This window comes from Stenella coeruleoalba (assembly GCF_951394435.1).
Source record: "Stenella coeruleoalba genome assembly, chromosome: 7".
Classification (NCBI taxonomy): Eukaryota; Metazoa; Chordata; class Mammalia; order Artiodactyla; family Delphinidae; genus Stenella; species Stenella coeruleoalba.
Genome location: NC_137153.1, coordinates 78,073,299 through 78,099,935, shown reverse-complemented (window position 1 = coordinate 78,099,935; position 26,637 = coordinate 78,073,299). Strand labels below are relative to the sequence as shown.

At 37.1% G+C, this 26,637-nt stretch overlaps 1 protein-coding gene across 4 annotated transcripts in view; it reads left to right on the top strand.

Moving 5' to 3' along the window:
* Nucleotides 1-26,637, top strand: part of TRPM6 (transient receptor potential cation channel subfamily M member 6) — a 194,674-nt gene that overhangs the window by 112,381 nt on the left and 55,656 nt on the right. For all 4 annotated transcript variants that reach the window (XR_013828939.1, XM_079925535.1, XM_079925534.1 and 1 more), the window contains 10 exons: nt 827-899; nt 1,019-1,119; nt 4,123-4,257; nt 5,334-5,387; nt 7,219-7,359; nt 9,617-9,751; nt 11,544-11,824; nt 13,186-13,414; nt 17,432-17,584; nt 22,478-22,624. Coding sequence is in view for 3 of the 4 variants with exons in the window: in XM_079925535.1 (XP_079781661.1) it covers nt 827-899; nt 1,019-1,119; nt 4,123-4,257; nt 5,334-5,387; nt 7,219-7,359; nt 9,617-9,751; nt 11,544-11,824; nt 13,186-13,414; nt 17,432-17,584; nt 22,478-22,624 (1,449 nt within the window). In the remaining variant the exon portion in view is untranslated. The remainder of the gene's footprint in view (nt 1-826; nt 900-1,018; nt 1,120-4,122; nt 4,258-5,333; nt 5,388-7,218; nt 7,360-9,616; nt 9,752-11,543; nt 11,825-13,185; nt 13,415-17,431; nt 17,585-22,477; nt 22,625-26,637) is intronic.

Sequence of the window (26,637 nt, the reverse complement as noted above, 5' to 3'; positions counted from 1 at the left end):
ATTCTATCTTTATGAGACCTTAGAGATTATTTAGTGGGTTCGTCTCATCTTGTGGGTGAGGAACCTGAGATGCAGTGGTTTTAAGATATTTACCCAAGACTGACTTAGTTAGTGGCATATCTGGGGCTAGAACTTGGCAATCTTGGCTCTTTTTTGTTGAACAGGTCCCTTTACTATATATTTTCATCTGCAAAGATTGAGATACATTCATTAACAGGAGAAGACCTTATATAATCATAAATAATGTCCTTATTTGTCTTAAAAAAAAATCAGTCACGTGCCAGGATGCACCGGAGGCTTTGACGTTGTGAAGGCTTTCTTCACTGTCCATTGTACTTGCTCACTGGGTGCGTTGTAATTGCCTCACTTGTTTCATGACAAATCCTTGAGGATTCATTTCTTGTTAAAAAGCAAACGTCTTAGTTTCTAAAGCTAGGTGAACAGAAGGATCTCATTTCATATTCTTTCAAAATGAGGAATGGTTTTCTTTACATGAGGAATTGACACTGAGTTTCTTTCTATTATAGCATGTGAATAGTAAATTAATGCAGTAATGTTCTTTCATGCATGTTTCCTCTAAGATACTTGGAATTTTTCAGTTTTTTTTTAATCCCCTGAATGTGTACAATTCACCATTACCCTACTGAAAAGTTTTCTCTCTTATTAGTAAAAAAAAAAGAATTTTTTTTAACTCTGTGATTTTTGACGTTAATGATGAATGTTTCACTTAATTCATTAGCTCAAGAGCAAATCTTGTGGGTACTTTTGAAAGCATTTCTTTGCTAGTCCCCAAAATGTATGGCTTTCTGTTTTTCAACTGTTACAGATTACCATTTTTGATGCTGATTCTGAAGAGTCACAGGACCTTGATTTAGCAATCCTAACAGCTCTGCTAAAGGGTGAGTGTCTAAATAAGGTTACAATTGTTCCTCCTTCCCTCTTTTCACATTCTGTGGCACTGTGTGCTTTTTATGTTGATATTATAAACAGAATATGTGATTCCTTTCTTTTACCCTAGGCACAAATTTATCAGCATCAGAACAATTAAATCTGGCAATGGCTTGGGACAGGATGGACATTGCCAAGAAACATATCCTAATTTATGGACAACATTGGAAGGTATAATGAAGATGAAGTTATTTGGAAGACCTGTGTCGTGTGTTGGTTTGTTAGGGAGGGACAAAAGAGAGAATTGGAGGAGAGATAGGTTGCTTTGGGGACGGGTGTGGGGGTAGGGTAGCATCTCTGATGCTGGGTACACACCATCACTAAGACATTTCTCTCATCTACTTTGCCTCCCTGAAAACATTTTTTCCTCTTGCTCTGCAGCCTAATTGAAGCTGACAAAGGAAGTCGGGGGAAAGACAGATGGAAGGATTTTTAATTTACTTTTTCAATGGGCAGATTTTTATATTGTTATTCAAAACTTAAAGTTTATCTTATTTTTTTGCATTACAGTGTAATGCATGTTCACAATAGGAATGAGTGAAAACAGAGAAAAGCAGGAAGAAGAAATATTACTCATAGTGCTAATGCTAATCACTGTTAACATTTCATTTTAAAACAATTACAGTTGTGACCAGACCATAGGTCTATTAGTTTGGGGTTGAACTAATTTGTGCACATTGTTTAAAACATCAAATGGTACTAAAAAGCTACCAAAAAGACAGTAGTTCCCTGCCCTGCTTATCACTAGAGCCAAGCACTTTTGACATTTTTGGACTGTTCTGACGTTTATAAATCTCCATATTTCTAAATAATAAGTCATATTGCTGTTTTCTGGTTAATTTTAGAGAGCTCTTAACATTTCTGTCTGTGCCCTCCCTGCTGCAATCTGGACTGGTTGCCTGCTATTCCTGGTGCTGAGCTGTCATCCTTCATCATCTTAGAGATTTCCTCCTTTGTTAGAACGCCTGTTTTCTGTATCCCCTGTTTTCCTCTTTCTTGGTTTACTCCTTTATTTGATGATGTGTATCTTGCAGTAACTTCCTGAGGAAGGTAGTATGGGAGATAAAAATTTTGAGGCTTTATATGTTTGGATATATTTTAATTCAAGGTGGAACTAATTTTCCTAGAGAATTTTGAATGCTTAGCTTCCAGCACCCAGCAGTACTGTTGAGAAGTAAAAAATCGTTCTCTTTTCTGATCCTTTGTTTATGACGATTTCTTTCTTCTCTGGGAGTTTAAAAAAATCTTCTCTTGTTCCAGTGTTCTGAGATTTCACAATGATGTGTGTCGTTATGAGTCTTTATATCCATTACACTGGGCACTTGCTTTCAACTTGGCAATCATGTATTTCCTTGCTGGGGAGTTTCCTCCCCTGCTTTCTCTGCTCTCATTCAGGAATTCTATCATTTAAATGTTAGACCTGTGGACTGCTCCTCTAATCTTATCTTTCCCTCTTATCTTCTGTATCTTTTCTTTGGTAGATTTCTTCAAGTTTAATTTTTCACACCTTGTATGTAGCTTTTTGTTTCTGGTAGCATATTATTAATTCCTGAGAGCAAATTTGTTGTCTTTTTATTTTTTTAATTTTTATTTATTTTCTTTTTGTGGACATATGTTTTTATTTCTCTACAAGTGAATTGCTGGGTCATAGGGAAGGTGTACATGTGCTTTTTTTGTTTTTAATAGATCTTTATTGGAGTATAATTGCTTCTCAATACTGTGTTAGTTTCTGTTGCACAACAAAGCGAACCAGCCATAGGCATATACATGCCCCCATATCCCCTCCCTCTTGAGCCTCCCTCCCACCCTCCCTATCCCACCCCTCTAGGTTATTGCAGAGCTCCGAGCCTATCTCCCTGTGCTGCGCTGCTGCTTCCCACCAGCCAACTATTTTACATTCAGTAGTGTATATATGTCGATGCTACTCTCACTTCGCCCCAGCTTCGCCCTCCCACCCCGTGTCCTCAAGTCCATTTTCTATGTCTACCTCTTTATTCCTGCTCTGCAACTAGGTTCATCAGTACCATCGTTTGTTTTTAAATTCCATATACATGCATTAGTATAAGGTATTTGTTTTTCTCTTTCTGACTTACTTCACTCTGTATGACAGACCCTAGGTCTTAGCATCCTGAATATAATATCTTCTTTTGTTTTTCTGAAGCTACTAATGATAGTTCTTTTGAAGTTTTCTTCTTCCTGTATTGTCTGATTCCTCCTGGTTGACGTTTTTTGGTCTGTTTGTCCTGGACTCTTTGTTTAAATGTGGAGGAAAGAAAGCTCATTAGAAATTCTGAGGCTGTAGATTTGGGCTCCACAGTAGGGTGATCTGGCTGCCCCCATTTGTTGGGGAACCTGAAGTGTTAGCATATTCATATATTTTCTCTTGTATTCATCACAATATCAGAAAGAAATCCTCCAATCTCCTGCTTACAAGGTAAAGCCTTGTTCCTATTGTTACAGAAATCAATAGGGGAAGATGAGTGGGAAGGTCCCAGTGTTAGCAATTTATGCTGCCAGAATTCTGTGGCATAGATTTTGTTTGGTTCTTGACTTTTTTTCCAATTTCTAGGGACTTCCATTTTTTGGCTTTCTGGGAACTGCTAAGTCAATTACCATTTGACCATCTGCTTTTCAACTTCTAAAACGTTTCACTCTTGACCTCCTTGTTCTTGTGGATTCATTTCTTTAAAATAAAACACAAAAAGACAAAAACCCCTTTACTATAATTTTAGTGGGGTTTTAGGTAGGAGTAAAAGTAGATGAGTGTGTTTAATTTGCCATTATACCCAGAAGTCGGATATAGTTTAAATGGGAACATGCCAAGTTACCAAAAAACAAAAAAGAAAAAGGAAAAGAAGCAGAAGGAAAAGAAGGAAGGGAAAAAAACCTTGGATTTTTATTAGAATTGCATTAAATTCAAACATTAATTTGGGAAGCACTGAGAGCTTTACCACAGTCAATTTTCTCATCCAAGAACACATTTATTCAAGAGGTCTTTTATGCCTTCAGTTTACCTTTTGTTATTTCTTCACTTAGGTCCTGAACATTTCTTAGTAAGAATGTATTTTATGATTATTTTGTCTGTATAGTTTTGAGTTCAAATACATGTAATTCTTTAGTTATTTCTACTTTCTTAATTTCTCTGTATCTCTTATTTATTTCTGCCCTCTGAAGCCTGGCTCGCTAGAACAAGCAATGTTAGATGCTTTGGTGATGGATCGAGTGGATTTCGTGAAGCTCTTAATAGAATATGGCATGAACCTCCATCGCTTTCTTACCATCTCCCGACTGGAAGAGCTCTATAATACAGTGAGTACTGGAACATTTCATTAGTCACCTCCTTAAGATTTATTTATTAATTAGCTTAACACTTAGCTTAAACTATATCTTGAATGTTCAAGTCTCCTTCAATGTTCATGTACAAAGATAGCTTATAGAGAGACAGACTTTTCAAGCAAAGAAGAAACTTTCTTACCAAATCCATTGTATCCTATAGTCATTTCTGTGTTTCCCATTTTAATTAATTATACAGAACAGAAGCATAAACTAATTTAAGAAAATAGGATAGTAAGACCATAATTAAAGCCAAAGATGTGAATAAGAACAAATTGCTTTTATTGAGTAATGAGAAGCATTTCAACCTAAGGACACTTAAAATTTTGTTCCTGCAATTTTCCTACGTAAACCTTTTATTGAAATGAGACTGGCTTACTCCTTGTAAAGACACCAGTTGCTTAAGCCAAGCACCCTTCTTGAGATGTCCTTCCTTGCCTTTGAATCTTACCCTTTCTTTAAAGCCCTGTTCAAGTCCTATCTTCTTGATTATTCCAATTCACATATTATAGTGCCCCTATAATACAGATTATTTGCCACTCTTTTGAACATACCTATCTTCATATTGTTGGTTATTTTTAGTGTAAGTCCCACTCTCTTATATTAGATTATAAAAATTCTATGAAGAAAGTAATTTTATTCTTCATTGAATCCCTCAGTAGCTTGAATGAACATAGTAAGTGTTCAATAAATATTTGTTGGTAGAATATAATTGTGTGATGAAATTTGTAATTGTGTGATTTATATATAATAAAGGATAGTTACACATTAGTTAAAATTTATTTCTGCCTCTTGCCACACAAAGTTAATTAAGGCCTTACTTCCTAGATACATACATCTTGCATTGAAAAATATTTTAATCTAATCACATCTTCTCTTGGGAAATACCTTCCTTAGAATTAATTTGGCTTAAGCTTCATTACTAAAGATGTTGAAGAAAGTTTTCAGTATTCTGGATAATTTATGAATTCTGAAATAAAGGTTTTTTATTTCTCCCTAGCACATGGTAATTAAAAGGTAATTAAAATTCTTCCTTTTGTTCTTCATTACAGAAACAAGGACCAACCAATATGCTCTTGCATCATCTTGTCCGAGATGTAAAACAGGTAACCTAATTATGAAGGTGTACAAATTTCTTCTGGTATTGTCTTAGCTTTTTGGTGAAGTGTTACCAGATTTTGCTTTGTAAAATGTAGACTTGGATTTTCTAGCGAATCACCTACCTTCTTTACCTGTGACTCTGAACAATTTCATAACCAAACCACACTCATATTTTTTCTTGTAATTTGTGTTTTAAAAGATTTGACCCACCAAGTAAGTGGCATTAGCTAATAATTATTTTCTCTTATAAAACGTGAATTGGAGACATAGAAACTTCCAAGCAGAATTTCAGCTTAACATGATACAACAATATTGCCAATGATGATAATAATACCTGCTGAAAATAGAGAAACTTCCTGGTTCTGTTATCTTTATTGAAGGACTGGTATGTGATTCCCTTGTTTCTGTTCTTGTTTTGTCTGTTAGTGATAACTCTGGGGCTCTCACTTCCTTGGTGAGTCTAAGCATTGTTCTAGGGAACCAGGATGGATCCCACTGGTCTATACCTTTGCTAATATTTTGCTCATGGTATTCTCATTGAACTTTGAGTTAAGTCAGACTTAAAATCATCTCTGATCCCCCATTAATTACCAGAACTTTCCAGCTTTAACAGACTTTTTTTTTGCCTTAATTCTGAAGTCTAGTATCTTGATGGAGAGAGTGTGGGCTTTCTGATTATGTTGACTTGGTGGGAGTAAAAGGTGGAGGAAGACATTTAGTTGGCAGATTAGCAGTAAGCAAAAGTGTCCATGGCGATGTAAATTTACTTTGCATTGATTTATGTTGGGTCAAAATGATGTTCCTTAGATTATCTCCTTAAACTCTGATTCTGTCATGGTAAACTGAAGAAAAGGGAGAGAAATAGTTAGATATGTGTTTAACTAGCAGCAAAATGAGAGCATGATTTGTGTTCCTTGGAAAAAGTGAATTATGAATGTGAAAGAGAGAAATTAAATTATTTGCATTTATTTATATCTGTAACCGTATTTGTTGTTCAAAGCTTTGGGAACATTGTTCACAATCTGTTCATTTCAAAGATCTTGTTCAGCACTCTGTGCCTTTAAAAGTGTGCTATGAATGACAGTTCAGAAGTAACACTTATGAAGAGGCACTGTGGTGGCCTTTAAGGGGTCAGAGCAGTTTTCATTTGGCCCAAGGCCCATGTGCTTGGAAACCTGCTACTCAGGCCCCTAGCAGCCATGACGCTGGTCTTGGCACAGCCTCGTGTTTTGAAATCTCATTTTGCTCTGCCGCTTCATGTTCCTTATTTCTATTTGTTCTGCTTCCTTTCCTATTCTTGTTTTGTGTATGATTTGGTCAACACGGTGCAAAGTGTTACAGCCATTTCAATAGAGAAGCTTAAGATTTAACTTAGTGTTACTTTTGGACCCTCCAGCATATCCTCCAGTGATTATACTTTTGTTGTAGTGGTTCTGTCATTTCCAGCTAAAAACAATCTTTTGTACTCTCTTTAAATGTATTTTATTCTAAAGTGTGTATATGCATGAGAGAGAAAAAGAGAGGAAATGAGCTCTTAAAAGCAGACATTCCATGTCTATGAAACTAAAAACATCTTAAGGCTAAGTATTTTTTCCCATTTGAACAACCAGGTTGTATCAGTAGCTGCCATATTAAGTGATCAGTTGTTTTTGTTCTTGTTTTAGTTATTAGTGATAACTCAGGGGCTCTTCCTTCATTTGTGAGTCTTAAGCATTGTTCTAGGGCTGAAGAGTGTGAGTCTCCCTCTTTGCAGTTTATTTGGTTATGTTCTAGTGACGTGGCAAAAGGGATAGAAAAAGAAAACTGACAGCTACGTGTTACATGTTTTTGTTTCAGCATGCCGTTCTCTCAGGCTACAGAATAACGCTGATTGACATTGGACTGGTGATAGAATACCTTATTGGTAGAGCATATCGCAGCAGCTATACCAGAAAAAATTTCAGAGCCCTCTACAGCAACCTCTACAGAAAACATAAGGTAGCATAATTGAAAAGTATCCTAGTAAAATTAAGGATTCCTAGGAGTTATACCTTTAGAAAAATGGCTCGGGAAGTTTAGATGGGAAGAGCTTCCAAAATGGACATGCTGTTTATCGACATTTATTGAATGTCTGCTGCATGTAAATTACTGTGCTAAGTGCTGGCATGCTGGCCTGGGATGGACATAAAGATCAGGAGTTTAGAAACTTTTACAGGAAACAGATTTATGAATAACTAGCCACAATACAAAACAGGATATAATATGTGCCGTATTGACACAGAAGTATGTGGTGAGAAGTATTAGAGGGAGAGATGACCGGTTCTTTCTTTATGTTTCTTTATCTTTTGAAAATACAGAAGTGGAAAGCTTAATAGGATTATATCTATAACTCATAATAGTACATAGCCTGGAGATGACAAACTTGGAACAAGTCTCTAGGGGTTATATTGGAAGATGCATGCAGAATGTACCATGTGAAAATACATATTATACGTATTTTATTTTCTATCATATTTTTGAAAGTCTAGGAATGTAAAATTAGAGTTGCTGGTTAGTTGATTAGCAGAGAAAACATTGCTTGTTTCTCAAAATTGCCAGTACAGATCAGTAAACTGAAGAGCCTAGTTCTTATTAGGGGATAATGAAAGTGTTAGAAAAGGTAGTTTGGGGCATTTTTGGCTGAGAGAAGAGCGGGAACAGTTAAGGGCACAGTGCTGTGAACACCAGGGTATGGTTTTGCAGTGACAAGGAGACCTTTGTCACTGGACAAGTGCCAGAAGGTTGTGAGGGATGACACTGGAAAGATACTTTGGGATAAGATCACATGAAGAGTCTAGAATATCAAGCTACTTTTGACCTTTGTTTTTAAAGAATGATGTGAAGTGAAAACCCAGCTTGGCTTTAAGGGATGAGAAAACAAAACAGAAAGAAACCCAACTCTCAAGGAGAAAATGTTCTTTATTGGCATTTCACAGGCATAGGGATACACTTGAGGTATCAATGCCTTCAAGAAAACAAAATATGCCTTGCTCTGAGGTTACCAGTGGCAGGTATAGGACTGACTGTGACCTTGGTGCAGCCCAGTAGGGAGCATGCTAGGCAGGTACGTCTAATGCCCTTTCTGGAAATGGGTAGGAAATTGCCCATTTCTTTAATTATTTTCTAGTGAAGGAGTACAGAGTTTATTGTGTTTCCTAGTAAATTAGATCGTAGCAGTTAACGAATACATGGTTTGGAGTCGGAGAGATCTGGGACTGAATCTTAGTTTTGTTCGTTAGTAGCTGTGTAATCTTGAGTAAGAAACTTAACCTCTCTGTGTGTCAGTTTCCTTATCTTTAAAATGGGAATAATAATATAATACCCCTTTCATAAATTTATCAAAAGGATTAAATAAAATAATACCTAGAATAGCCAGGAAAACCCATATTCCTGGTACATAGAGGGTATAGAGTAACTTAATACTAATAGTCATTATGATTATTACTAGTGATACTATTAATTCTATATCACAGTAATAATAATGATAATAATTTGAGTAGTTTCTTTAAAAAGTTGGACCCCGTTACTTCTACATCTAATTTATATCTGTAAAACACAAACTAAAAATAAATAAATAAAATAAAGTACAAATAAATAAATATTAATAAATAAGTAAAATAAAGTTCAAAGTTCCTGATACGGTTTGTGTTGGGAATTTTATGTCAGTCCCTTTAAGAATGCTCTCGTTTGTTTTTGTTTTTCATTGATGAAAGCTTCATGCTGACAAGCAATTAATTATGTTGTTATTGGGCCTAGCCACTGGAATTCTAGTAGTGATAGAACACCTGGAGAAATTCTGTAACTTTCTAACTGAAGCTTAACCTTGGAGCTGTTTGTGAATGGGAACTTTTTCTTATCAGAACTGTGAATCTTTATTGCCTATTCTGAACTTGTTTCAGGTATAGAACATCGATTGATTCTAATGGAATTTCCACATAGAAAAGGAATGCAGATATATGATAGGGAGCAAAAGAACATGTTCTCTAAGATGTTAGGAAATAAGAGTGTGCTTAGTAAGAAGGGGATCATGAGAGGCTCTTGTTGGAGGAGTGATTAACTACTAATCTTGGATGAGAGACAGAACCATTGGATATTTGATAGGACACAATATTATATTTGTTTTTATTGTTGTCTAGAAATAAAATGTTAATTGTTACCACTATAATCATCTTTTTCCCTTTTTGTTTTATTTTAAAAATAAAATAACATATTCCAGCAAGTGACCACTTTTGCTCAAAGCCTTCCCCAGCCCCCTCTTCACCGAAGATGCCGCTCAGGAAATAGAAATGAATCTGCAGAAAGCACACTGCACTACCAGTTCATTAGAACTGCCCAACCTTACAAAGTCAAGGTACCAGTTACTTATTTTAGATTTGAAAAGAAAATTGTCCTTAAAGACTGAGACCTTTTCTTCATTTAAAGTTTGAGAATGGGGAATACAAATAGAGGGATCATTTACAAGCACTATAAACAGATGGTGCAAGTCAAAAGCATAATACAGGTGTTCTCTAACAATGATGAGCAAACGCCCAGGACAAGCAACTAAATGATTTGCTGGGGCTGACACCTCAGGCTGCCTTCCTTGTTCCTACCTCTACCATGTCCAGATGTTGACTCAGGAAGGCAGTCCATGGGATGGTACTAAAAAATAGAATTACTAGCCCAACAGTGCACCCTCCTCCTCCTTTCCCCAAGGCTAATTGGAGGTGACTGTTTCCTCCTCCTTTCTGTTCTCTGACACTGCCCTCTTGCATCTTCTTTTTTCCCTTTTGAAGCTTTCTGAAATATAATTTTGACCTAATGTTACAGTATGACAATGATAATGTATTTATGACTGTGTGTGTGCATGTGAGTGTGTGTGAGCAGTATTATGCCCCCCTCCCTTTACTACCTCAATCCCACTTTCCTCTGGGGGTGAATGCTTTTGTTAAGAGTTTCCATATAAATGGTTCCTATGTTGGCTGAAAGAGGTTTGCTTTTTATAGCTCTTAGAATGAAAAGATATTTCATAAAATTACTGTTGGTCATAAAACATGAACATAAATTCCCTTCATTTATAGAAATAGAGGAAGCTTGTTACTATTTTTGCTGTGATCTCCTTTAATTAAAAAGAATAAGCTGAGACAAAGTGAGAGAGTGGCATGGACTCATATATACTACCAAATGTAAAATAGATAGCTAGTGGGAAGCAGCCGCATAGCACAGGGAGATCAGCTCGATGCTTTGTGACCACCTAGAGGGGTGGGATAGGGAGGGTGGGAGGGAGACACAAGACGGAGGAGATATGGGGATGTATGTATATGTATAGCTGGTTCACTTTGTTATAAAGCAGAAACTAACACACCATTGTAAAGCAATTATACTCCAATAAAGATGTTAAAAAAAAAAAAAAGAATGATTATTGAATCTTGTTATTTGCCAGGCATTAGTTTGGGCACTTGGTTGAATTTGAGATGCAGGTGTGTTGGAGAAGATATAATTATGACTGAGAAATGGTCCCACCCTCCCTCCCAAAGTAATAACCACAGTGCAGTACGATGAGCATCGAGAGAGAGATACATACAAAGTGATATAGAAGACAATGGGGGTTAGAGAATGGTTTTTGAGATGATCTGTAAAAGGTGGTTTTACCAGGTAGAGAATAGTATTTCATTATTACCTATTACCATCACTAGGGGAATATAGTCAATAAAGGAAAGCAAAATTAAAATCAATCTATTTGTATGAATGTTGGCAACACTAGTTGCCATTTTTCTAAGAGGAAGATAATGAATCTATTTGTAAGGTAAGGTTAGAGTTCTTTTTTTTAATAGTTATCGTTTATCTCATGTTATTTCAGCCCATTTCCTTGAGAAATTGAAAATTGTTATATAATTAGTGGCTCTGTTCCAAAGGTATAGTGTTTTAAGTTGTGTTAAGTGAACTTAAGGTATCTCAGCCTAGGGACCCTGGAATTATTAGATGCAACAAGAAATGGATTAAAAAAGGCCAAAATTTTGGTTTCTGATTTATAAAGTTCTATTATTATCTCCATCTCTTTTCGGTGATTTAAAAATATTTTTAAGATACCCGATGTGTTTTGTCAGGTAGAACATCACGCATTTGAGTATTTGGACACCCATTCCTATTTTGTATTCTAACAGGAAAAGTCTGTAGCCCTTCATAAATCAAGGAAGAAGTCAAAAGAAGAACAAAATATATCAGATGACCCTGACTCTACTGGCTTTATTTATCCTTATAATGACCTGCTGGTTTGGGCTGTGCTAATGAAAAGGCAGAAGATGGCCATGTTCTTCTGGCAGCACGGAGAGGAGGCCACAGTCAAGGCAGTAATTGCTTGTATACTGTACCGAGCAATGGCCCGGGAAGCCAAGGAGAGCAACATGGTTGATGATGCCTCAGAAGAGCTGAAAAATTACTCAAAGTAGGAGTTCTCCCTTTACCTGATATTAACATCGACAGTTCTTAGAATGGTTAGACACGTTTATCTCCCTCAGCTTAGAACTTGTAAGATGAGTGGACTTGTAAGATGTGAACTTGTATGAAGTGAACTTGTAAGATGAGTGTGGTTCATGGACTCTCCCATAAATAAGGGTCTTGAGGTATTTTAAGGACTAAAAGGAAGAGAGGTGGCCTTCAAGTCAGGAGACTTGGGTTCTAGACCTATTCCAGCTCTTTACTAATTGTCAAATCACTTGACCAGATTTCGGGACTTTAGTTTCTTCACTATAAAATGTTCAATGAATGATTTTGGAAGTCCCTCCTAACTCTCAAACTCTTTGATACTAAGTTATATTAAAATTTGTTCTTTAAGTGCCGCTCAGGCAGGAAAACAAATAAATATATTATGTATTAAATTACCAGAGAGTGATGGTAGAAGATAGAAAAGTTAGAAATGTTTTGATTTTTTGATTTACTAAAGCATTGTAGTAGTAGGGAAAGAAAGAAAGCTAGAGTTAATAGAAACTAATTTATCATTTTGATTTAAAAAATTCCAGAGAATGACAGTGTCTACTTTTTAGAGAAAACAACCTCCAAGAAGATCACCTGGGGGTGTCTCCAGGTCTAGTTTCTTACTTAAGTCATCTGTGTATTTTGTAAAATCTTTAAATTTATTTATTTATATATTTATTGGCTGTGTTGGGTGTTTGTTGCTGCGCGCGGGCTTTCTCTAGTTGCCAGTGAGTGGGGGCTACTCTTCGTTGTGGTGTGTGGACTCTAGGTGCACAGGCTTCAGTAGTTGTCATGCAGGCTCAGTAGTTGTGGTGCACGGGCTTAGTTGCTCTGCGGCACGTGGGATCTTCCTGATCCAGGGTTCAAACCTGTTTGAGCCTGCATTGGCAGGCAGATTCTTAACCAATGCGCCACCAGGGAAGTTCCTAAAATCTTTAAAAAAAAAAAAAAAAAAAGGAGTGGCGAGGGGAGTTTCTACAGTTTTTCCTTAAATGCTCGTTCAGTTTTTGAACAATCTTTTCTGTCAAAAAATTCTTTATTAGGTACTATCAGGGAGCCCCACATCAAGCCATACACAGCTTGCTTTGTGGTGTGGATTCGCTTCTCCCCATGGATAGCTCAGGCACTCCTGGTGGAAACCCTCTAGTTCTGTTCTTTTAAGAAAGGCAGAACAATCCATTTCCTGCGCGGCAATCCCTTTTAAACAGCTTCTGCATTTTACTGTTCCCTCTTTTGTCTTGGTCTTTTCTGAGTCTCATATCTAATCTTTTTTAATGTTTCTGGGGCTCTCACCTGCATTTATTTTTGCCACTCACCACTGTGTCATTGCAGACAGTTTGGCCGGCTTGCCCTAGATGTGTTGGAGAAGGCATTCAAACAGAATGAAAGAATGGCCATGAAACTGTTGACCTATGAACTCAAGAACTGGAGCAATTCTACCTGTTTAAAACTGGCTGTTTCTGGAGGGTTGAGGCCCTTTGTTTCACATACTTGTACCCAAATGCTACTGACAGATATGTGGATGGGGCGTCTGAAAATGAGGAAAAACTCTTGGTTAAAGGTATATTTACTTGCTTTATAGAGTTTAACGTTAGTTTAGTCTATACTGTTGAGGTCTATACTCTTGCGTTCATTTTTCCCTTGCCCCAGAAGATTACCTTCAGGAAAACCAGTTAATGTCTTTGATTCTCACAGATGAGCTGAGATCTTCACAGTGGAACCTCTGACAATTACTTTATCTCCCACTACCACAGTTTCTTTTAAAAAATGGGCACAATTGTGCCAGCTCCGTCCATCACAAAGGCATACTCATGAGAAGCTGGTTAGAAGAAGTTAAAAGAATGTACAAACATAAACAAGATTTCGTTATTAGTAAACACCATTGCCTCTGATAATTATAACAGAAGTAAATGAGACTTCTTAGTGAAAATTTTCTCAGCTTAAAAATACTAACTCATGATAAACTAAATAAAATTAGCAATTTCTGTTGTTCATCTAATGTGATGTTTCAGGAAATAAATGGCTATTTTATAAAGCTGCCCTCAAACACATTTGTTCACACCACTAACTATCTCCAAATTTTTCTATTCCATTATGGTTTAGCCTCATCTTTCATCCTGAATTATCAAGAGTAATTTAGTTAATTATTAAAGGCATTTAATTTTTGACATCAAACCTAAGCCTAAAAAGCTCTAGGTTATGGTCATGCTTAAGAAGTACATAGCTTATGAAACAGAAAAAATGGGGATGAAGCATGATCATTAAGAGCTACACAAGGTTATAATTTATATTTTAATTTTATTCTCCTTAGAGCTCTTAAAGGTATGATGTGTCCCAAATAGAATGACTGTTTTAAAAAACATTTTTTTGGTCGGCAAACTATAGAAAACACAAACAACTAAAAGATATGACATAAAATATATAAAAGAGCGTGTACATTTTAATTCCACTAATGATATTGTGGAAACGAGGAATGTCAACCAGAAATTATTTCACATAGATTCCTCTTTAACAAAATATTGGAGAAACAACAATTGTTTCTAGAAGAAGTTCTCCTTTGATCTGTTTCGATTTCAGCCTTGGAAATGATGAAGCAGAGATGTAAATGGGTCCACCTCTAGCTGCACAAGTGCTGGCAATAACTCTTTTTAAATGTTCAGAGAGTGAGATGGGGGTATAGATAGCTGGGATTTTGAGAAATAATTTTCTCCATGGCTCTGTCCTGTACATACTTTAGTTGAATAGAAATCCTTGTTACTGAGAACTTAATAACTTTGTGCTCCTCGTATACTTTATTTTTATATCATCCGTGCCTGGATCCTAATTCCTCAGTGCTTGGCTTGTGAGTTTTGGGAACACTTTTGTAAATGTAAAATGTCCTGGTCAGACTAATTCCATGTGGATGAAGACTGGAGGAAGACCTTGTAGAGTTTTATGTGGAAGGGAAAACTCATTTAAGTGCTTCTGTAGAATAGACTCTGACCTATTCGTTGGAAATGGAATATTGATTTTATTGAATACTGTTCACAAGCCAATTGTTCTGCAACGGTCAAGGGCAAAAGAATGTGGAGCCTTTCCAGGAAGTGGGTTAGGAATTAATTAGTGTAATATTGTCATTGTGCTTGCTAACTATGGTGTTTCCAGACCTGGAAGATTGCATGTATTTTGGGTTCTACATCCGAAAAGAAAACAAGCACACCAACAAACCAATCCTATCAGACTGGGAAAAGTCCAGAGAACCTTCACAGGAAATCAAGCTTTAAAACAAAACAACAAATAGACATTTCTCCAAAGAAGATATACAGATTGCCAACAAACACATGAAAGAATGCTCAACATCATTAATCATTAGAGAAATGCAAATCAAAACTGCAATGAGATATCATCTCACACTGGTCAGAATGGCCATCGTCAAAAAATCTAGAAACAATAAATGCTGGAGAGGGTGTGGAGAAAAGGTAACACTCTTGCACTGCTGGTGGGAATGTAAATTGATACAGCCACTATGGAGAACAGTATGGAGGTTCCTTAAAAAACTACAAATAGAACTACCATACGACCCAGCAATCCCACTACTGGGCATATACCCTGAGAAAACCATAATTCAAAAAGAGTCATGTACCAAAATGTTCATGGCAGCTCTATTTACAATAGCCCGGAGATGGAAACAACCTAAGTGTCCATCATCGGATGAGTGGATAAAGAAGATGTGGCACAGATATACAATGGAATATTACTCAGCCATAAGAAGAAACTAAATTGAGTTATTTGTAGTGAGGTGGATGGACCTAGAGTCTGTCATACAGAGTGAAGTTAAGTCAGAAAGAGAAAAACAAATACTGTGTGCTAACACATATATATGGAATCTAAGAAAAAAAAAAAAAAAAACGGTCATGAAGAACCTAGGGGTAAGACGGGAATAAAGACACAGACCTACTAGAGAATGGACTTGAGGATATGGGGAGGGGGAAGGGTAAGCTGTGACAAAGTGAGAGAGTGGCATGGACATGTATACACTACCAGACGTAAAATAGATAGCTAGTGGGAAGCAGCCGCATAGCACAGGGAGATCAGCTCGATGCTTTGTGACCACCTAGAGGGGTGGGATAGGGAGGTTGGGAGGGAGGGAGATGCAAGAGGGAAGAGATATGGGAACATATGTATATGTATAACTGATTCACTTTGTTATAAAGCAGAAACTGACACACCATTGTAAAGCAATTATACTCCAATAAAGGTGTTATAAAAAAAAAACAAAGAAAACAACAAAAGGTCATTTCAGCATAAAAAAAAATGAAGTCGACAAGGACATGACTTTAGTTTCTTTAATCATGAGTGGTATATAGTCTGGGTTAATCTTACCTTTATTCACTGAATCCCAGAATACTAGGCCTAATTTTAGCTCGAAAGAGATAATGTTCACCAAGATGATTGTCACAATATTTAGTAAATCTTCTAAACTCTTTCCCTGAAAGGCCAATACAGGTTGAAGATAAAAATTCTTTTGAATAGACTATAAATAAATTCATGAATGTTAGCAATAGAATGAAAAAATCATGGATGTCTAGATTTCTATCTTTGTTGGGTTTTACTGGCAGAGAAAATATATGTGTGATGGGAGATGCATCTAACAGAAGGTGACTTGGTATGTTTTTATATTGTTGATTTTATAATATGAATAAATTTTCATGTGTTTTATATGATAGTAACTACTTAGTGGCTTTAAAGAATTATTCAAGCAATATGCTCGTTGAAAAAGAAGACTTCTCACTGCCGTGCCTCTGGGTATTATAACATATAACAGTGTGGTAGATGTATTTTAAACTTTCAAATGCATATATGTATATGCATCGTATTTTTTAATTTTTTAAAATGGGATTACACGGTGCATATTATTTTATAACTTGCTCTTTTTAGACTTAACAATATAACTTCCATTATATTCAGAATTGCTTTTGTCTTTTCAATGATTTCATAGTACAGCTGTCTCTCAATATCCACAAGGGATTGGTTCCAGGACCCCTCAGGATACCAAAATCCGTGGATGCTCAAATCCCTTATATAAAACGGTGTAGTGTTTACATGTAACTTTTGCGTCTAGATTACTTATACTATCTAATACAATATAAATGCTATGTAAATAGGTGCCAATGTATGGGAAATTCAAGTTTGCTTTTTGGAACTTTCTGGAATTTTTGGTTTTTTTGATCCACACTTGGTTGCGTCTGTGAATGCGAAACCCACGGATGTGAAGGGCTGACTGTATTCCACTGTTAAGTTGTCCCACATCAGCTCTCCCTCTATAGATAGACATTCAGGTTGACACTAATTTTTTGCTATTACAAATAGCCAGGCAAAGAACATCCCTATCTACACATGCTTGGATTCATGAGTATTTCTGAGGGAGACACTTCTAGAATTGGAATTCTCGAGTCGGAAAGTATGTATACAATCAGGATATCCACTGAATTGGGGATGGAGCTGACATTTTATATACACCCAAATCTTAACTTTATTTGGATCATACTTGTGCCTTGTATAACCCCCACTACTTACTTTGTTTTCTTTTCTTTTAAAGATCATCATCAGTATTCTTTTCCCACCCACCATTTTGACATTGGAATTTAAAAGCAAAGCAGAGATGTCACATGTTCCCCAGTCCCAGGACTCCCAGTTTACGTGGTATAATGGTGACCAGAATGCCAGCGCTCCCAAAGAAAGTGCTTGTCTGGTTAGTGCAATATCATAATGAACTAGGTTTTCATAGCATTGACGGCACACAAACATACACGGACACAAAGCTTATTTATTTAACAAATTATTTAACAGTCTTAATCATATTATAGTAAGGTCAGGTATAGCGTGTATGATAGTTCTAATTAACCCCCATATGTTATTAAGCAAAATATCCTATTTCTGCCAAAATCAAAGACTTTATTATGTCTTGAAAGCTGCTTAACTTCTCATTTTCCTTTGTGACTAGTGGAATAAATAGACTTACTGTTTCTCTAAAGCTACAATAAGGGATGCCTCATATCCTTAAAAATCTTTATTTAAAAAGATGCTGGTTTAAAATGTGCATTGATCTTCACTCTTTCACGCCATAGTTTTTTCATTTGTTATATCCAATGAGTTTGAATAGATTTACTTGAGTTCCCAGATGTATACTCTTTCATGGGCAACTTGAGCTGCTTCTATTGCAGCTTCACTGGAGAGTCTCCAATATGCTGTCTGGGCATATATTTTTTGAATTTTATGATTCAACTTGGATCACTGCTGATACAGTTGTCATTTACTGTGAGATGTAGTAAACATCTTTTCTGGTACTTAATACTTCAGTGATGCATCTTTAGCTAGCGTCTTGTCTGATGTGCTTTTGTACTTATGAGGTATTTGTCATAATATTAAAAACATATTTGATAAATGTTAAATGAAAAATAATTATAAATAGTTTGTGTGGCTGGCATCTGCTGGGATTGGTTGAGCCTTTATTCTGATTGGTTAATGCCAGAACAGTTAACCGGATCAGTAGTTAAATATTTTTTACTATCATGCCTGTTTGGGTATATATGTGTTCCTCTCCTCTTCCTTCCCTCCCTTCCCTTCCCTTTCCTTCCCTTTCCTTCTTACTTTTCTAAGCCTGATAGTTCCATTTGGGGTTCTCAGAGTCCAAGATGGCAAGTACATTCTAAACTCAATAGAGTGTGTGAGTTCTCCTTTGCAAAGCTGGGTTAGTCAAGGTGTCATAATTGTGATTGTACTGGTTAGATTATGTGGTTACTAAGTTTAGACCATTTCAATTTTTTTTTTTAAGGAAAGAAGAAATGTAGTGCTTGCCTAACCCCATTAGAAATAGAAGGCAATCTTTATATGTGAGACATTCACATACATATGTTTGCCTTTATACTACTTCAGTGTTCATATTAAGTTTAATTAGCTTGTTGAAGTAAACAATGAAGGAAACTGTTTATCATCTATCTACAAACAAATATGTAAATATGTTGGCAACTTGGTTGCAAGTAGTGCTTTGGAAGTGGATGTAACTTCACTTTTGGCTCTTAGCAGTTTCATAGAAAGATAAGCTTTCACTGAAACTGAAGGCATTGCAGATAGTTGGAGCATTCCACTAAGCAGTTCTTCTTAAAGTGGAGACTCTTGGGGAAAGAACTCCTTCCTTGAGTGCCAATTAAATGTGCTCTTAACATTCAAAAAAGATAGTAAGCCCTCACAATTCCCTGAAAAATTAAATTTTGTCTGTAATATAGTGGTTCTCTTACAGCAATTGCTCACCTGGTGGTTTGGACATGGCCACATCAATTAATAATTCAACGAATATCTAATAGCTACCTTCCACAAGCCAGACAAGTTCTGGGGACATTTCATTAACTAAGGCAGATGCGGCCCCTGCTACTATGGAGCCTATAATCAGACAGACTATCCGTGATACCTCACCATTATTCAATTTAAAGCATTTATTGAAAAAGTGTTTCAAATCTGGTCTGTTACGAATGGATTATAATCATAGTAACAATGTTCTTTTATCTTTGAATTTAACTAAAGCAACAGTTTTGGATTATCTGCTTTGTGTTTAAAATTTTGTTAATCAGAGAATAAGGGGTAGAGGTAGCATTTGGTGGGACATACAAGTTTTCATAATGCTAATTAAGTATAATGTACTTGATTAGTTGAGGAACACAATTGGCATGTATTTTGGGGGACAGCCAAAGACAGGAGGGACATAGATGCTCTTTTAGAGTGTCTTTGTGCTTTGTCGTCATGGTAATAGTGTGATAATAAATATGATGAAAGCACTGGTAATAGGAGAATGAAAGCCATTATTCTTTCTTAAAAATTATTTTTTATTTATTTAAAATTTTTATTCTATGATTATTTTATGTTCAGAAAGGTGGAATAGCAGAAGAAAAAAATGGAGGACAAAGACTTTGGAGTTTTCTTGTATGTATGCAGAGCTGATTATAATATGAGTAGGATTTTATTACAGTTTTTCCTGATGAAGGCCTTCAATAAATGCATCAAGTTTTCCTTGAGTTTCTCTAACTTTCTTGAGGTCCTCAGCCATTTGAACTTGTTTAGCAGTAAGCGATTTAACTTTCTTCTCGCTATCTTCAGCAAAATCTTCTAATACCTCTTCGACATTTTTCTCTAATTGCCTGACTTCAGGGTTTCTAAGTTGCTGCACTAAAGTATTTGTGGTGACAGCAAGCATGCATTGTATTTGACAAAATAGGACAACATCGTTGCATTCCTACTCAGAATCTACAAAATGCCATTGTTAGGAATGAAAGCCTCTTCAACAAAGGTTACAGTGATTTAGAGCTGTTTTTAAGAAATGTCTTCTCTAAACGTGGTGCCAAGTATCGTTAATCAAGCTCGGATCTACTTCTGCTCCTTGGGATTCAAGGTTCTTTTGGACTGTAGTTATCTCATCACTTGCAAGATAAGCTGGGTGTTCCTCATTACATTTCAGCGTCTTCTCCAGTTCATGCTTGGTTTCATTGTGAACACACTGTTCTTGGGTCTGATTCTTCCAATGTAACCACCTCTTTTCCCAATCTGGACCTTCCATATTTCAGCTGCATTTTCAGTATCCTTAAGATGAGCCTGAAGAACCTCTTCCATAAAATAAATAGCTGCACCTCACTGCTGTTTATCAGACATGGACTGGTCTTCTAAAGCATTGTGTTGAATAACCCTCAAGCTGTCCTCCACAAAATCATTCCACTTCTGGTGTTTAAATTTCTTCCTTAACAGCCTCTTTAAATTTATCAAATATGTTATCATGCTCTTTTCCTTTTGGTTCTGTCATGAAGTGGGAAAATTCTTCCTGTAGGGTCTCCCAAGCAACCTCGATCGCTTTATTAAGAAGCTGTTTATCAATTCACTGTTTAAGCTTTATATCCACTGTAGTATTAAAAGTCCCTGAATTCATGGTCTGTGTAGCTGGAAGATGGATGTTTTCAATCACATGAGTTGATACTCTTTCCCACAAAGATTGCTGAACAATTTCCTCCCAATGTTTTGGTGTAATGTGGCTCAGACTGATAACTTCATTGAGGATTTCATTTTTAGTTTTTTCAAACAGTTTTTTCCGGTCAAGTTCTCGCAGGCGAGGATAGTTATTCTTCTACTCAGTTTCAAGGTTAAAACGTGTTGCTTTGAAACTATCAGCCTGTTGTTCAATTGACTCCCATACCATTTTCCAAAAGTCCAACACAACAAAGCTTCAATTTCTTGTAGTCATCTGGTGTGCCTTTAGCATGCTTGTCTTTAGGAGTTTTGAATTCCAAAAAAAATTTTTTTTTTTAAACTTCCTTCCTTCCTTCCTTCCTTCCTTCCTTCCTTCCTTCCTTCCTTCCTTCCTTCCTTCCGTCCTCGTTGCTGCACGCAGGCTTTCTCTAGTTGCAGTGAGCAAGGGCTACTCTTCGTTGCAGTGTGTGGGCTTCTCATTGCGGTGGCTCCTCTTGCTGTGGAGCACGGGCTCTAGGCGCACAGGCTTCAGAAGTTCGGGCACACCAACTCAGTAGTTGTGGCTCGTGGGCTGCAGAGCGCAGGCTCAGTGGCTGTGCCGCACGGGCTTAGTTTCTCCGCGGCATGTGGGATCTTCCCAGACCAGGGCTGGAACCCGTGTCCCCTGCATTTGCAGGCGGATTCTTAACCACTGTGCCACCAGGGAAGCCCACATTTCCTGTTAAAAGATTAAAACCACAGAGAAATCTATGAAGTAGGGTGATATCTCTTTTTCTTCTCTTTCATAATCCCTAAGTTCCCACTTCTCGAAAGCAACCAGGGTGCAAGTGCTTTTTTTTTCTTTCTTTCTTTTCCTTTCTTTTTTCTCTCTTTCTAACAGCTCTTCTATGTAGATACCTCTGTAGTCACATTTATGCAACCACTTCCTTGTCACACAGATACTCATTTCTCACCACGTACAACTGTTAACCCCTTTAGGCTGGCCCATAACTTTTGAGAAACTGATGGAAGATGCTTTCCCTAAAAAAATGCATGCACAACACAAATACCTGCATATAATTGCAGGAGGTTCAAGGAACTCCAGAAGCTCAGAGAGTCCATGAGCTTCAGGTAGATCCTCTGTTATAAATGAGTGGAGAAGCTGTCAAAGACAGAATCCTCAAACTAACACTGTGCCTGACTTCCCTATAATTTGGGAAAGATGTTTCAGCATTATGTGTCCATTTTGTCCTCCTGAATTATGGAAATAATTCTATTCTCTGTTATTGATTTCATAAGGATTTTATTAATATCCTTAGGTTCCAAAATTACTGATAAAGGAGATTAAAAAGAACAGGAAGAGGGACCATTTTTAAATGCCTGGAACTACTCAGTTTGACTAGGTTTTCCTGTGGGAGACTCAGCTTGCTTTTCAGAAATACGCTGTTCTCCTTACCCTGTCAAAGATTGATACAATACATGTAGTTTTCCTTCCGTTCAAGACTAAGATTGTAATTTGTCAGGTGGGTGCCCAGTTAATTTCTAATATTTTTACTATATTTATGTATTTATGAAATATATAATATTTTAGATACTTGTAAATGTCAGTATTTTAGTTACGCCTCTGACAATAAATGATCGTTTGCTCATTTTACAGAAAGACTATGATTTGGAAAGTGGCCCTGATGAGAAACCAGATGAAAATCAGCACTTTGATTTGAAGAGTGGGCCCCAAAGCCTCCCATGGACCAGGAAAGTCTATGAGTTCTACAGTGCTCCAATTGTCAAGTTTTGGTTTTATACGGTTGGTCTCATTTCAAAAATTACATATAGTATTCAGGATGGTTAATTGCTAATGATAATGTTGATAATGATATTGCCTGATTTACCAACTTGTAATAAAAATGTAAAAAGTACACTTAAAAAAAAAGGGAGGGGGCTTCCCTGGTGGCGCAGTGGTTGAGAGTCCGCCTGCTGATGCAGGGGACACGGGTTCGTGCCCCGGTCCGGGAGAATCCCACATGCCGTGGAGCGGCTGGGCCTGTGAGCCATGGCCACTGAGCCTGCGTGTCCGGAGCCTGTGCTCCGCAACGGGAGAGGCCACAACAGTGAGAGGCCCGCGTACCGCAAAAAAAAAAAAAAAAAAAAAGGGAGGAATGACAAAGAAGGTAGGGAAGAAGATTGGAGGGAGGTGAGAAAAAGTGAGAGCAGATCTCCTACTTTGGGAGTGAAGGCTCAAGCATTCTTCGTTTTCTGAGTGCTTCCAGTTAACACAGCTGGGACTCAGAATCTGAAACTGTGTGGAAAAATAGAATGAGCAATATGGTTGTAGAATTAAGTGATGGGAGTGGATTCTTTTCCCATCTTGGGCAAAAAATCAGCAGTTGAATTGATTTTTTCTTTGTAGGAATAATGTGTAATATAGACCAACAAATTCAAGTGTTTGTTTTTGTCTTAGTTGCAAATGCTTCTAAATATGTAGAGGACAAGAAAAATTTTAGAAGTTGAATTGTGTAAACAAATACTAAATCTATCATGGATGGGAGAGATACAGAGAAAACAACTGTACACTAAATGTATTGAGTGCTTTTCACATTTATTTAACAGTATTTATTTTTCTAATGCTAACCTATAGTTAGTTAAATTGCTCAAGATTGTATATTTCTAAAACATTTTGAAGTGATTATAAAAGGATATTTGTCTAAATGTGTTATATTTCAAAATATTTACTTGCCCAACCACACACTTATTTCATATACTTATTCAATAAGTACATAGCTCTGAATAAATTTTATCTGTTTTCAAAAATAAAATCTTCATTCAGATGATGAGATTTCACCGTTTTTGTGAATATGGAAATACTGTATTTTCTGTATTTTGTGAATACAGAAAATCCTAGAGACTCTGATAGTAGCTTCGAGAGAGTTTAACCATAGTCACATCATTGGGTAAAAAGTATTCAACTATTTCTTTCCTTAGACATTTCTAGCTTATGAACTCTTAGAGACAGTAGTAAAGCTAAGCAAGTGGAACAACAACAACTACAAAAATAGCTAAGGATGGTGTTAGCAGTGAGCACGGGCATTTTTAGTCATGGCTGTTACATTGCTAGGTTAGGGTACGTGTGCTTTATTGAAGCAGTGTCTTGTTATAAATGCTATGATGAAAAAGAAATGTAAACATTTTTGGATATCTTTTTAAGAATTGGAAGGAAAAAAAAAGAGTCAGAAGCAATACCACCAATATCTACAGTGATTTAGTGCCTGGCCACCATGAAAACAATGTAAAACATGACTGCTTAATCGTATAAATTTATTTAAATTATGTTCCTAAGAGGTCATCAAATATATTAACCCTTGAAACATAGACCTAGAGAAGTATAGAATTAATAGAATTTACTTTAACTTTTTTATATGCTTCTCTACTAAGCTTCTTAACTCATAGGCAATGCTAATACCCATTATGCCTGCCTGAAATATCACCTATTGTATATAATATCAAATGGTATAGTCAGAAGTGATTTCAGCCATTCTCTATGTAGAACTAAGCTTAGAAGAAGACTTATTAAACTTAGGTAGAGCTCAAAAAGATACGAGAAATAGGGATCCAGGTTAAAATAATACGATTCTTGTGAGAAGGAACACACACATAGGCACTTTTCTCTCTGTTGAGCTGGGATTTTTTTTTTTTTTCTTTTTTTTTTTTTGCGGTACGTGGGCCTCTCACTGTTGTGGCCTCTCCTGTTGCAGAGCACAGGCTCCAGACGCACAGGTTCAGCAGCCAGGGCTCACAGGCCTAGCTGCTCCGTGGCATGTGGGATCTTCCCAGACAGGGGCACGAACCCGTTTCCTCTGCATCGGCAGGCGGACTCTCAACCACTGCGCCACCAGGGAAGCCCTGATCTGGGATTTTTAATACGTGTTTATTAGCTAGCACTGTGCATTGTCTCTGAAGCTATTGAAAAGACTGCACCGTCTCATGAATTGTTGGTGATTGTGGAAACTGATAAAGCCTTTCTGGCAGGCAACTTAGTAATATGTGTCACAGTTTTAAATGTGTGTGTAGTTAGTCTACTTCTGGGAATTGTAAGAAGATAAGAATGTTAGATAAGATCACAAAGCTATTAATCACTGTGTATCTGTGTGTACGTGTTTGCTGTGTCTTAATTCTTTGAATAGACTGGAAATCTAGGTTTAATATACACAGTAATTAAACATACATTTCTTGAATGTCTATCATGTGTCAGGCTGAGTGCTTAAGTGCTGTAGATAAAAACGTCAACAGTCTTTAACTACAGAGACTCACAATTGGACAATACATTTCCAATAACCAGAAATTTTTTTTTAGGAAAAAAACAATCAAATTTTATTCTTTTTCTAGCACCCAGAGATAGCAATTCTTAACATCTGCTTTCAACTTTTTTCTATCCAAATATTTTCAGATTTTTTCACAAGTGAGATCATAGTGTACACAGCAGTTTTAAACCATTTTAACTTAACAGTTTATCACAAATGCTTAAAATTCACTAGAAGGATTATGCTTAATGTTTATAAATGCGTTTCTATCTTTTACATATCTGCATCTCATGGATGTGCAGTTTATGTAAAAATTCCCTTTTGTATCTTGTCTTCTTTCTCCTTCTATTATACTAATGTATACTTTTCTGGCTCTTTAACCTCCAGCCTCTAAGCTTATTTTATTTCTGTTCCGCCACTTCCAAATGGAAAACTGTTTCCTCCTTTATCTGCTTATCTGGAAATGGTGTTCATCCTGCAAGACTCAACTGATATACCTCTTTCTCCAAGTCTCAAATCCAGCTTTATCCTCTGCATTCCTGTCATGCCTTTAGCAGACTTGCATTATGGAAGTTATCATACTCTGTACGCAGTGGCATCGGCCTGCGTCAGAGATCACACTCCACCAGCCTGGCAAGTGGCATTAGTGAAGCATTTTCCTGCAGGTCTAGGTTGAATACTCTGGGCAGAGCAGCCTCTAGGTGGCATAGACTGGTTTGAGAACTCCTCACTTATGGAAAGCTCAGGACCGTGAAACAGCTGCCTGGCTAAGTTCTGTAATCTGCGTAGGCCCAGTGAGTCATGTGTTAGAAGACGTGAGCCCAGACCATAAGTGGTGACCAGAATATTTTAATCAGCAATAGTAAATATCACAATTTATTATATTTGAAAATAAGCACCTACTAACACTGCTCCTTTGGCATTCTTGGGACACACGTTTTCTTTTTTTTTTTTTTTGGGGGTATGCGGGCCTCTCACTGTTTTGGGGTCTCCCATTGCAGTGCACAGGCTCCGGACGCGCAGGCTCAGCAGCCATGGCTCACGGGCCCAGCCGCTCCGCGGCATGTGGGATCTTCCCGGACTGGGGCACGAACCCGCGTCCCCTGCATCGGCAGGCGGACTCTCAACCACTGCGCCACCAGGGAAGCCCACGTTTTCTTTTTAAATGGAGGGGAAGGTGTGTGATTCTCTCTTGGCTTGCTGTTGGCCTGACTGTGTCCATGCCGGAATGTGCAGGGTTCTGAAAATTGTGGTCAGGAGTCAACAAGATGTGACCATGCCCATTTCCATGCATTTGAGAACAGTGATCTTTCCTTCCACAAATTCCTAAAATAGAAAACTGTGGATTCCTATGCCTTCTTTGATAATTATGTCATCAATAATCAGAGGGTGGTCCCACTTATATTTTCATGCTATCATGGTGAAGTTCATGTGTGTGTTTCTGTTCATTTGGGTCCATGTCTGCTTGGCATCCTCCATTATGACTCTCACTCATGGCCAGGGAATCCATGTCCCCCTCACA